Source organism: Corylus avellana, chromosome ca11, assembly GCF_901000735.1.
Source record: "Corylus avellana chromosome ca11, CavTom2PMs-1.0".
NCBI classification, from domain to species: Eukaryota; Viridiplantae; Streptophyta; class Magnoliopsida; order Fagales; family Betulaceae; genus Corylus; species Corylus avellana.
Genome location: NC_081551.1, coordinates 9,466,600 through 9,479,508, shown reverse-complemented (window position 1 = coordinate 9,479,508; position 12,909 = coordinate 9,466,600). Strand labels below are relative to the sequence as shown.

The 12,909-nt window shown below is 38.3% G+C and overlaps 1 protein-coding gene across 1 annotated transcript in view; it reads right to left on the bottom strand.

Annotated features, from left to right (window-relative positions):
• Window positions 1-141, bottom strand: part of LOC132165026 (protein FAR1-RELATED SEQUENCE 6-like) — a 3,881-nt gene extending 3,740 nt beyond the window's left edge. The window contains exon 1 of the mRNA XM_059575537.1: window positions 94-141. Within this exon, the coding sequence (XP_059431520.1) occupies window positions 94-141 (48 nt within the window). The remainder of the gene's footprint in view (window positions 1-93) is intronic.
• Window positions 142-12,909: the final 12,768 nt, after the last annotated feature.

Below are 12,909 nucleotides of genomic sequence, written 5' to 3'. Positions count from 1 at the left end.
GGAGACCCTGGCAATATGATAGGAATGCGCATCATGATGGAAGGAAGAACACATACAGCTTCTGGGTTGACAATGTGAAGCTCACTCTCCTACCCGATCCGGGTGAATGTCCCAAACCCTCAACCGGAACGGGTCAAACATTGTTGGCCAGACATGAGTTCGTTAAGGAGATGCTCGAAGCGGATTGTGGGTACTTACTAGTGTGTAAAGAAGGCAAGAAGATAGAAGAGGTGCCGGAAGAAGCCAAGGGGTTAGTCGAAGAATTTGCGGATGTATTTCCGGTTGAGTTACCCGATGAGCTCCCTCCTCTTCGTGACATACAACACCAAATTGATTTGGTGCCAGGATCAAGCCTACCCAATCGTCCACACTACCGCATGAGCCCCAAAGAGCATGAAGAGTTGAGGCGACAAGTGGAGGAGTTATTAGCCAAAGGACACATTCGGGAGAGCTTGAGTCCTTGTGCGGTACCGGCGTTACTCACCCCTAAAAAGGATGGGTCATGGAGGATGTGCGTGGATAGTAGGGCCATAAACAAGATCACCGTGCGATATCGGTTCCCTATTCCCCGGTTGGATGACTTGTTAGATCAATTGAGTGGGGCAAAGATATTCACCAAGCTGGACCTACGGAGTGGATACCATCAAATTCGGGTGCGACCGAACGATGAGTGGAAGACAGCATTTAAGACGCGGGAAGGACTCTTTGAATGGTTGGTAATGCCGTTCGGATTATCCAATGCCCCTAGTACATTCATGAGGGTGATGAATCAAGCTTTTCGGCCTTTTATTGGGCGATTTGTCGTCGTATACTTTGATGATATACTCATTTACAGCCCCAATAGAGAGACACACCTTCTACATGTGAGGGAAGTACTTCAAGTGCTCCGGAAAGAGAAGTTCTACGCATCCCCGGCCAAGTGCTCATTCATGACAGATTCGGTGCTTTTCCTTGGCTATGTGGTGTCTAAAGAAGGGTTGGCGGTGGACGAAGCAAAAGTGGCGGCCGTTCGGGATTGGCCCATTCCTACCACATTACATGAGGTCCGGAGTTTCCATGGGTTGGTGTCCTTTTATAGGCGCTTCATTCATAATTTTAGCACCATCATGGCACCTATCACAGAGTGTATGAAGGCAGGGAAATTCTCTTGGAGTGAGGCGGCTACAGAAGCATTTGAGGTAATTAAACTCAAGTTGACAACGGCTCCACTACTTGTCCTTCCGGATTTTGAGTTGCCATTTGAGTTGCATTGTGACGCTTCCAAAGCCGGTATTGGAGCGGTTCTAAGTCAAGGTGGGAGACCGGTAGCATTTTTTAGTGAGAAGTTGAGTGGTTCAAGACTCAACTATAGTACCTATGATGTGGAGTTCTACGCCTTGGTGCAATCTTTGAGGCATTGGAGTTCCTACCTTGCCTACAATGATTTCATCTTGTATTCGGATCATGAGGCGTTGAAGCACCTCAATAGTCAAGATAAGCTCTCCTCTCGGCATGCTAAATGGGCTGCATATGTGCAACAGTTCTCCTTCACCATTACACACAAGTCGGGAGCTTTGAATAAAGTGGCTGACGCCCTTAGCCGGAAGTCGACACTCTTGACCACCATGGCAAATGAGGTAATTGGTTTTGACCTTTTAAAGGATTCTTTATCAACTGACCCTCTGTTTGGCCCAATTGTTGATGAGGTGTTGTTGGGTAATCGGAGTGATTTTGGGCTGCATAATGGGTTCCTCTTCAAGGGCACTCAGCTTTGCATCCCCGAGGGTAGTCTTCGGTTGCGGATTATTCAAGAGCGCCACAATGAAGGGCACATGGGGCGGGACAAAACGTTCCAGCTGGTGGCGGAGAAGTTTTATTGGCCAAGCTTGCGAAAGGAGGTGGCGAAGTTGGTACGCTGCTGTAGGGTGTGCCAAGTATCAAAAGGAGCGGCTACAAACGCCGGGTTATATATGCCACTACCCATTCCGGATGGCCCATGGACTAACGTGAGCATGGACTTTGTGTTGGGTTTACCTCGGACCCAAAAGGGTAATGATTCCATCTTTGTGGTAGTCGATCGATTCTCTAAGATGGTTCATTTTATTGCGTGTAAAAAGACTGCTGATGCCGTGCACGTGGCGCAATTATATTTTCGGGAGGTATACCGCCTCCATGGCCTTCCATTGTCCATTGTCTCCGACCGCGACACGCGATTCCTTAGCCACTTTTGGCGGTGCTTATGGCAGTTATCTCACACGAGACTTGATTTTAGTAGTGCTTACCATCCACAAACGGATGGGCAAACAGAAGTTGTTAATCGGTCGTTGGGGGCGTTGCTTAGAAGTTTAGTGGGAGAACACCTCAAGTCATGGGACCAGCAGTTGTACCAAGCTGAGTTTGCCTACAACCGATCCGTCAACCGGAGCACCGGCCTTAGTCCGTTCACCATTATCTATGGGAGTAATCCACGGGCACCACTGGATTTAGCACCTCTCCCTGATTTAAAGCACATACATACCAAGGCGGAGGACCTTATTGCACATATACAAGAGGGCCACAAGTTAACCATCAAGAACCTCGAAGATTCTACAGCCAAGTACAAGGCGGATGCGGACAAGAAGCGACGTGCTGTGGAATTTGAAGAAGGTGATTTTGTATGGGCGGTGCTCACCAAAGATAGATTTCCTATTGGTGAGTACAATAAATTAGCGGCTCGCAAGATTGGTCCGGTAGAGATTGTGAAGAAGATCAACACCAATGCATATCAGTTGAAGTTGCCCAGTCATATCAAGACCTCCGATGTCTTCAATGTCAAACATCTGGTGCCCTTTATAGACGATTCGTCGGAAGAAGATGCGAATTCGAGGGCGAATTCTGTTCAACTTGGGGAGGATGATGTAGACTACAATGCCTGGGAGTATATGAGGAGGAACCGAAGGGATACATGTGTGAAGACGCCCCAGAAGATGGTGACAAGATCCCAGACTCGCGCAGCAAAAGAAGTACTCCCTGGAACTGCGATCGATCGCACCCTGACTGTGATCGATCGCAGCGCCCCTGCTAGCCCCTGTCTCGACGATCGATCGCAAGAATGATCGCAGCAGTCCCTGGAACTGCGACCGCACCTGCGATCAATCGCAGAATCGAGCGTACAAGTCCCTGGTAGTGCGATCGATCGCACTCTACCTGCGATCGAGCGCACTCGGGGCTTCCTATGTTATTTTTCCGCCGTTATTTGTTTTAAAACCGACTTAGTTTACTTGTTTCACTAGGATTAGGGTTGTGGGAGCCCTAATTTCGTTCTTTATTAGTACTAGGGTTTTAGGGCTATATATAGATGATTATAGCCTCTTAAAAAAGACAGTTTTATGTTATTGATCAATTTTCTTTTAATAAGAATTACTCAGAGGAGTTTTCTTCATATTTTCCTTAAACCCTAGATAGACTCTATTGTTTTGAGAAGAACTCTCAGGTCCTTGATAGACTCAAGATCTAAGAGTTATTTATCCTTCTTCTTGTATTGTTTTATTCGCTTCCACATAGTCAAACTGCATCACCCGAGTACTCCCAACACAAGCAGCTGGTGAAGAAGAGAGTGAGGCCAAGCCGATGGCTGAAGATGAACCGGCAGCAGCAGAGGAGAAGGAGGCCCCGATCATTTTTCAAGCCGCACAATACCGCTCCCTTAGTGAAGAGATGGTAGGCCTTCGAAGAGAATTGGTTGATCAAAGAAGGGAAGCTCGGGAAGATAAAGCATTGATGGATCAACGACTAGCTGCCTTGGAAGACTTGATGCGGACCATACTTAGCCGGTTATCTTCAAAATATTACGGTCATTTCTTTTGGTTGGAGGAAAATGTGGATGTGACTTCCAGATGGATCAGAAGCACTACTTGATGAAGAACCCCATGCCGTGTGTGGTCCTTGCCACACCAGGGCGGATCAATAATTTTCTGAATGACCATTCTAATGTCAATCTGTTCATCTCCAAGACTAAGGTAATCATCTTTAATCTTTTTTAATTGTGAAGTGTCTGATTAAAACTAAGCCTGAAAGATTTATTTTTCTTTCAATTTATGGTTCTAGATACTTCTGATAAATTTTATTCAGAATTTGAAGATGATTTGAGCAGTATCTTATCTCATTCTGCCTGTGTAGAGCATTTCTTGTACATTTTGTGGTCGAAATTAGGTTGTAAATGAAGAGTATTGGCTAAGTTATATGCCATAAAAGTCTAGTTTTGTTAGTTTCACTTGTATATGTTGTTGGTATTCATGAGAAGATGAATTAACAAAAAAAGTCTTGAAAATAAAACATTGTATATGGATATACTACAAAAAACAAGATGGTTAGTAACGTGGCAAACAGTAACCAAATTTTGCCACGTCAGTAATTATTGACGTGCCAAAAGTAGCACATCAACAAATTTTTTTTTTTGACATGTTGAATATGATACGTCAATATTTAATGATGTGTTACATTCAACACGTCAGGAAATTTAAATTAATTTAATTTTTAAAAATAATATATATATATTTCTAACGTGCTGATTTTAGCACGTCAGTATTTCTTAATTTTTTTTTGTATTTTATATCCGATTTCTTTATATTATATATATTTCTGACGTGCTAATTTAGCACGTCAGTATTTCTTTATTTATTCATTTTTTTATATCAGGTTTATTTATATTATATATTTCTGACATGCTAAAACTAGCACGTCAGAAAAAAAAAAAAAAAAATAGCGGAACATTCAACTTTAATTTTTCCTCTTTTATTATTTATTCTTTCTCCCAGATCTACTTTTCTTATTTAATTCCAGATATTCTTTCCCTCTCTCAATCTCCCTCTTCTCTCTGCATGCATGCAGCAAAAGCTCCCTCTTCTTTCTTAATCTCTCTACACGGCAGTAGAGCTAGAAGAAAAGCAGATCAAGAAGAAGAAAAACAAAAGGAGAAGAGAAGATCGAAGAAGAGAAGCAAAAAAAAAAAAAAAAGGGAGAAGAGAAGAAGATCGAAGAAGAGAGATTTTTGATTTGAAGAAGCTCTGATTTGGTTTATTTTGATTTGATTTGAGAGATTTTTGATTTTTGATTTGAAGAGAAGAAGAGAAGAAGAAACATAAGGTTTATTTTTTTATTTGGGTTTTTGATTTTTTGAAGATTTTTTGGGTTTGGGTTTTTGAAAATGGAGGAAAGAAGAGAGAGAGAGAGAGAGAGTGAAAATGGAGGAAAGAAGAAATTAGGGAGAGAGCTGGGGGAGAAACGTACGGTTGTATTCCAGAATTAAAAAAATATATATATATTATTTTAATTGAAAAAGAATTTAAATTAATAAATTTTTTAATTGAAAAAAGAATAAAGAAAAAATTTTAAAAAAGAAAAATTACTTTTTTAATTGTTTTTAAATTATTGACTTGTCAATTTTAAGACATCAGGAAATTTACTGACGTGTCAAAATTTAACACGCCAAAAAAATTTTTTGACGTGCTAATTTTGATACATCAAAAAATTCTGACGTGTTACATTTGACACGTTAGAAAATTTTGACGTATTAAATCTAACACGTCGAAAGTTTTCCGTTTCTGACACCCATAATTTTAACGCCCGAAACACATAAAAAATACCCCGTCAAGAGGATTTTCTGACGTGTCAGATGGTCTGACACGTCAGAAAACTTATGTCAGCGAAAAATTGGTTTTTTGTAGTGATACTTGTAGTTTGCATTTTTAGAAAATGAAAATAGAAGTTTGCATATATATATATATATATATATATATATATAGGTGTGCGCGCGCGCACTTAACTAATTTCTTTATTTATTCCGTGAATTTCTTATTTTTGTCTTTTTTTTGTTTTTTTCCTTCTTTTTTTTTTTTTTTTTTTCAGCATGACGTAGATAGAGTTTAGGTAAAGTGCATAGATTATGCAAAAGTGAGTCAAAACGCATACTTTTATATATGGATACTTGTACTTTGCATTTGTAGAAAATGAAAATAGAAATTTGCCACACTTAGCTCTTTTCTTCATTTATTCCGTGAATTTCTTATATTTAAGTTTTTTTTTTTTTTTTTTTTTGTTTTTTTCGACATAAAGCATATAGTGTTTAGATCAACTGCATAGATTCCGCAAAGTGAGCCAAAAGGCATAATCTTGGTATTTGGATACTTGTATTTTGAATTTGTAAAAAACTGAAGTAGAATATAGTATATGGATACTTGTATTTTGCATTTGTAGAAAATGAAAATGGAACATAGTATATAGATATTTGTATTTTGAATTTATTGAAAATGAAGATAAAACATATTATATGGATACTTGTATATTAAATTTGTATAAAATGAAAATAGAACATAGTATATGAATATTTGTATTTGTAGAAAATGAAAATAGAATATATTATATGGATACTTGTATTTTGCCTTTGTAGAAAATGAAAATAGAACATAGTATATGGATACTTGTAATTTGCATTTTTAGAAAATGAAAATAAAAGTTTACATATATATGTGCACTTAGCTCATTTCTTCTTTTATTCCGTTAATTTCTTATATTTATGTTCTTTTTGTTTTGTTTTAGCATGAAATAGAACGTTTATGGATATAGAAGAAAGTAGACTTGCAATATACGATGTTGATAGTGCCTCTGTAGAGCATTTCTTGTACATTCTGGTATCTTAACACATATATAACATGATTGGGTTATGGCTTGGTTGCATTGTTTTGTGGTTTGTTTTTTGGATTCAGTTTTGGATGATCTCTGAACCTATACTTCTACATTGCTTATTTTGAAAAAAAAAAAATTCAGCTAGATGCATCCATCTTTTTGTACTCATGTCATATATATATATATATATATAAAAGAAGTTCGAATCGATTTCTTTCACAATTATGTTCAAGTTTAGTTAACTTTAGTGTAAATTTGTTCAATGCTATGATTTGCAGTTGTTGCCCGTTTGATTTTTATTGGATATGTTGCATGATGCTGTTATGTTATTCAATTATTATCTAGCTCATCCTCTAAAAATATGATCATAAAACACATATTTAGGCACCTAGTTGTCCTAAAAACTAGAGGTGAAAGAGAACGAACCGTCATTTTTCAACGTACAAAGTTTTCGTTCGTCATGTTCCACTTGTAGGAATCTTGAATGAAATGAGAAGGATAATTTTTCTTTTTTCAAAACAAATTGCATACAATTTAATTATATTCTAACTTGTGCATTTAGAATTTGGGAGGCAAAATTAAAAAATTTAAAGGATAAAATTTTAATTTTTAAAATTTTTGGGAAAAACATGGCCTGGGGCCTCAGGCCATGTAGTTCCGCCCTTCCTTGTGCACTAACTACACTTCTAACTTTCTATTGAAAAAAATGTACAGCAATAATTAAACTTTGAGAATAACTTTTATAGGGTCTTGGCACAAACTAAGGTTTTTGTGCCCTCCAATAAGAAGGCAACACATCAACGTGGAATACTATAACAAAAATATGGTGTTCCACCTAATCTTTTTTTTAGAATACCTAACCTAAAACAAAACACCTTCTAGAATAAATTTTTCATATTTTTCTCAAAACCCACCCTAGCCACCAACTTGCCGCCGGAGACGCCACTAGAGATGCCGCCGGAGACAACGCTAGAGATGACACTGGCCGGTACAAAGAAAGCCAGAGATGACGCCGTCCGGTGCCCCTCTCTCTTTCTCCAGCGGCAGGTTGATGGCTAGGGTGGTTTTAAAGAAAAATATGAAAAATTTATTCTAGAAGGTGTTTTGTTTTAGGTTAAATATTTTAGAAAAAAGATTATGGGAACACCATATTTTTGTTATATTGTTCCACACTGATGTGTCGCCTTCTTATTGAAGGGCACAAAGGCCTTGGTTTGTGCCAAGACCCTATAGAAATTATTCTCTTAAACTTTTCCTTAATTCATCCATTATTATTGTGTAAAAGTCTATAACAGCTTTGGGTATGTGAAATTCTAGTGAAGTCTTTGAGTTTATTCTTGGTTGGCTCTTCAAATCTTTAAACTTTTTTTCTTCATGAGTTAACACAAGAACAAATAATTTTCAGAGTGTTTCTAAAACCTATGTATGAAGAGAACTTGATGGGATGATTTGAGAACTCAAGATCTTCTCTATTTATAGGCTTAGTAGGGAGAGAGAATTCCAGATTTTAGCAATGTGAGACAATGAGCCATTGCTGCATGGGGCGGGGAGAAATTCTCCATGGGCCATGCGGCTTCTTGCATTGGGAGTTGGGCCTCAGATTTAATCTCAGTCCTACTGTCTTGTGTCCAATGCACAAGGCGAGGAAAAAATTTCGTCGCCTTATCCGTCCCCATGCTCAATTAGGCCTATGGGTTATTCCAAGCCCAATCACTAACATACTCTCTAGCCCATAAATAAATAAATAAAACATATAGCTCAATAAATAAGAAAGCCTTAATATGGTTAATTTATATGAGCTTGGTGAGGAACCTAAAGGAAAAAATCATTATTGGCTTAAATATTTCCGTAACCATGTCTCTATAACATTCGTTACGTGATAATATTTTAATCACAATTAATTTCACTAAATAATTGTGACTGCACTCCAATAAATTTTTTTTTATTAAACAGTTAATCCATTCGACTAACTTAAAATTGACTTATGATTTGTGCATGAAATATCTTGTAGTAGAATTAAGGCTAAGGACGCTGCTAGTTAATTCTCTACCTTTTTATCCTTGAGTCACTAACTTTATGTTATTCTCATAATGTGAAAATCACATGTATATATTTTGGTATGTTAACTAAAATGCTTTGGCCAGAGTCTTGCGAATAATGTCCATAATATCTATCTTAAGGAGAAATTTCTTATCTCATTGCCTACAGAGAAAAGATTTGGATTCTCTCTTGGAAAAAACTTTCCCACAATGTTTCATGTGATTACCCAATGTATTGAGGTTATTTTGACCGATGATAGGTCTCAATCTTTAATACATCTAAGCAATCTATATAAAACATTTGAGTTCATAATTCCCTCAGAATTTATAATTAAAGTCGTAAGTAGTCTTTTAAGGAGTTTTTATCTTTTCTAGTAGACAATATCTTTATAAAAAGACAATCCCTTAGTTAGTTTAGTGCCTTAGGGTTCAGCACCTACACATCAATCGGAAGACGCCACTTCGCCTGATCAAGGCAGATCACTATGATTTGACGTGTAACAATCTTACTCAAAATGGAATTGCCCCACTTCCATTTACGAATTGCGAACTTTCTATCTTCAGGGATACAAGGATTATGGAATAAGACCTTGTGTGATAACCACGTTACTCACACCCATAGCCATATTCAATGTTATCATTAGGACCTCTCACATGCAGGATGAACTATTGGTAATAGGCATGTAAAATACGTTTTATATGTCATATGCTCAAAATTATTTAATCAGTGAATAAAACATATATTCACTATAAACATTAAATGTCATCATAGATATGAAATCACTAGCATTCAAAGCATAATCCCTAAAAAAACCTCCCAAATGCCTTCAATTCTAGTGAGGCATATATTTGACTTTCATTTCTTCCATATGAGATTTGAAAATCTTCTCTAGCAAGGTCTTAGTGAACGAGTATGCCAAATTCTCAGCCTATAGAATCTTAGCTACAGTTGTATCTTCTTGACATACTATCTTTCTTATGAGATGATACTTGCGCTTGATGTGTTTCCCTCTCCTATGATTCCTTGGTTCTTTAGATTGTGCAACTCCTCCACTATTGGAAAAGGATTTCCCACAATATTTCATCTGATCACCCAATGTATGGAGGCCATTTCGACCGATGATAGGTCTCATTCTTAGATACATCAAAGCAACTAACATGAAACATCTAAGTCCACAATTCCCTCGGAATTTATAATCATAGTCGTAAAGTAGTCTTTTAAGGAGTTAATGTCTTTCCCTATATACAATATCGCTGTGGAAAGACAACTCCTTAGTCCGTTCAATGCCTTAGGGTCTTAGTACCTACACATCAATTTGAAGTCATCGCTTTGCTTGATCAAGGTATATCACCAAGATTCGATGTGTAATAGTCTTTATCAAAACGGAATGCCCCGGTTCCATTTATTGACTGCGGACATTATATGTTGAAGGATTACAAGGATTATGGACTAAGACCTTGTGTGGTAACCAAGTTACTCACACCTATAGCCATATTCAATGTAATCTTACGACCTTTCATATGCATAATGAAATATGATGAACTTGGTAATAAGCATGTAAAAGACTTTTTATATTGCATATGTTCAAATCATTTAGTTAGTGAATATAGAATATATTCATTACAAACATTTGAATGTCAACATTAATATAACTTTTTTTTTTCTTTTCTTTTGTTATTAAGATGCAATGTATCTGTTAGATGAAACACATTGAATATCCAACTTTGGCACAAATATTAATCTAAACAATCAATTACAAGAACTTAATCAAACAATTGAATTGAAATGAACATGCATTACACTAAACGTCAGAATTGTACGAATAAAACATAAAAATATGCAAACAAATCAATGGTGAGGCTTCATCTTCAACCTTAGTTGAAGGTTTAGCCTCTCATGACAAAACGAATCATCAAGAAACTAATTAATTTCATTAAAATCAAAGAACTTACAAAAGAATTGGTGTCAGAGCTACAAAAACCAAGAAAACACGAAAATGATAAATACCAGAGCCCCCTGGCGTGTCTCCATCCGTGTTCTTAGAAAATATGGTATTTATAACATTAAGCTAGGGTTTCAGCGCTTCCAGGTTAGACGAGTGTGCTTGATCGCACTCGTGCATCAGATCTCCTGCAGCGCAGCGCTTGGGCACTCCGGCTTGATGTTGGGCGCAAGTGTGCTCGATAACAGGACGGGTGCGCTTGAGTGCACTCGTGCATGGTTTCTTCTTAAGTGGTGCAACTATGCTCGTACGCTGCCGTGGCCATGCTCGAGCGCAGATGCCCTCGAGCGTAAGGCTGCTGGGCTCGAGCGCACATGCACTCGAGCACCAGTGTGGTGTGCTCAATCCCAGCTCCATAAATGCTTTTTTCTTCAACTTCTTTGCATCTTCCTCATTAAGATCCCAGTTTTCCCTTAACACCCTACAAAACACTAAGACACCAAAACTAACCAAAACATCAAAAAATAATAAAGCTAAAGGTTTAGCAAATGTAAATTAAGGGGCCCAAATATGTAATATTTGGCAGTCATCACATCCTACGAAGCAATCACAAAAATTAAACTCTTAAGTTTAATTTTTAAGATTGTGAAAAGAAAAAGGGAACAAGCGAGACAATTAAGTCGAGCAAAAGACCTCATTCAAACTATTCGAAGATTTTTTACTATGTCTTTAGGCCTCAAAATGGCTAGCTTCGGGAGCTCCAGGGCTTCGTCGCAAGTACACAAAAGATTCCCGACGCTCGACTTGCTAGACAAGACAGCCATGGGAATCGGGGGTAACTGTTGGGGATAAAATCCACTATGGGTCCCACTATCTCTCAACAACTCTCAATTATCTCACATTATACCACATTATCTCAGCTACCTCACATTTTCTCTCCACTATCTCAAATTATCCCTCAATCATTTGAAGGGAGAAGATCGAGAGAGTAGTTAAACAAATAAAACCCTATAAAAGGGAACTCAAAGCATCGGTACGGGGAATCGATCAAATTAATTCTCAATATATTGCCAGCTCATTCTACATTCAGACTCCATGTACGATTGCTAACTTAAGTATTAGTGAATCTTTAACAAAGGCTCGGAGACCCCTTTGACGCTCTTGTTATTTTATAGGAGCCCAGAGATCATTGATGAAAGATGCCTCGAAGAACGTGAAGATCACACCAATTGGGAGATTGTTGGACCAAAAATTGCACCAATAGAATGGTTGAAGTCTTGAAGTAAGAAAAAATAAGAAAGCTCAAATCACACTGAGTTGAATTGTTTAATGGAAGTTGATTCTTTGATTTGTCAAATACCACTTAGTTTTACGATTTGAAAATAGTTTCATGTGTCTCTAACCTAACTGCAGAAACAGTGACAAAAAAAAATCAAGTTGGCACGACTTGTAAATCTCGGTCTTCTTGGAAAATATTTGCCCTATGATGAGTGGCTATGAGTGGGCAAACAAGTATCCGAAAAAAAATGTACAGGGGTTAAGGAGAATTTTTGGGAGGTGAGGGGGGCATTTCACCTCTCTCAAACCCCCTCCCTTCGTCTCTGTCCATGGCCCATGGGGGGTGGCCAACCACCCCACGGGGCCAAATGGGGTGACTGAAACGACGCCAAATCCTTAGCCACCTCCATATGGCCAAAAGGGGTGGCTACAGCCACCCCAAAAAGCCGGATTGGGGGTTGCGAGCCACCCCATGACCCATAGGGCTAGCGAAGGGCCCAAATGGGGGTGGCCGAAACCACCCCCAAACCCCTTGGGGGTGGCTCGCCCACCCCTATGTGGCCAATGGGGGTGGCTCGCCCACCCCCAAAATGGTCGAATTGGGGGTGGCCAAGCCACCCCATACCCAAAGGGTGGCCAGCCACCCCAAATGTATTTTTTTGGTTTGACTTGAAAGCATTTTTGAAATTTGTTAAAATACAGAGTGGCAATTTTGAAACTTTAAGACAAAAAAATACACGTGCCTGACACGTGACCAATTTTCAGTCAAATTGGACGGAAATAGTTAACAGATGGGCCATATTGAAAAATTTTGAAACTTTGCTATGCATTGCAATTTTTGAAACGTTTGAGGTTAAATTGAAAATTACTTGAGACTTTAGGGGGTAAAAGTGTAATTTTTCCAAAAAAAAAAAAAAAAAAGAACTCTTGGCTCTATTGTCTTGGTGGCGGCAAATGCAGAGGGTGGCGCCGTATTTGTGGACTGTGGCCTCTCGCAGATATAATTT